The sequence below is a fragment of the Bombus impatiens genome, unplaced genomic scaffold (genome assembly GCF_000188095.3).
Source record: "Bombus impatiens unplaced genomic scaffold, BIMP_2.2 scf_5188, whole genome shotgun sequence".
Taxonomy (NCBI): domain Eukaryota; kingdom Metazoa; phylum Arthropoda; class Insecta; order Hymenoptera; family Apidae; genus Bombus; species Bombus impatiens.
The window spans coordinates 1-401 of NT_181607.1; the positions used below are offsets into that span (position 1 = coordinate 1).

Consider the following 401-nt stretch of genomic DNA (forward strand, 5'->3'; position numbering starts at 1 on the left):
ACCGTAGCACCGCAACCTACAATGGCTGGTGTATTGGGCATTACTCTGATTACCGGTGTTCCGTTTGGCACAGCCTAGCATTAAAATTAAAGTTGGAAATTAAAAATTTTTAAATAATAAAATGAGCAAGATCAAACTAAAAGAATGAAAAAAATAAAAATTGATTTTTATTCAACTTATTAATATTATTAAAAGTTTGGCAATGAGAAAGATTAAACTTTACCTTTTCTAACGACGCTAATGGAATACCCATAGCAATAGAAAGTAAAAGTTTTCTGTAATTTTTTAAATCCGGAAGGACCATCGGAACAACTTGTGGTTTTACTGCTAAAATCAAAACGTCCCCATAATCAACAACAGGTGCATTTGAAAATACAGTATTTGATCCAATTTCCTGGAAT

The 401-nt window shown here is 31.7% G+C and overlaps 1 protein-coding gene across 1 annotated transcript; it reads right to left on the reverse strand.

Moving 5' to 3' along the window:
- Positions 1-4: 4 nt before the first annotated feature.
- Positions 5-397, reverse strand: LOC105682038 (pyrroline-5-carboxylate reductase-like; the record flags this gene model as incomplete). The annotated part of the gene is made up of 2 exons (XM_012393780.1): positions 5-74; positions 224-397. Coding segments are annotated over 2 exons (244 nt in total), but the record flags the coding sequence as incomplete, so codon positions are not given.
- Positions 398-401: the final 4 nt, after the last annotated feature.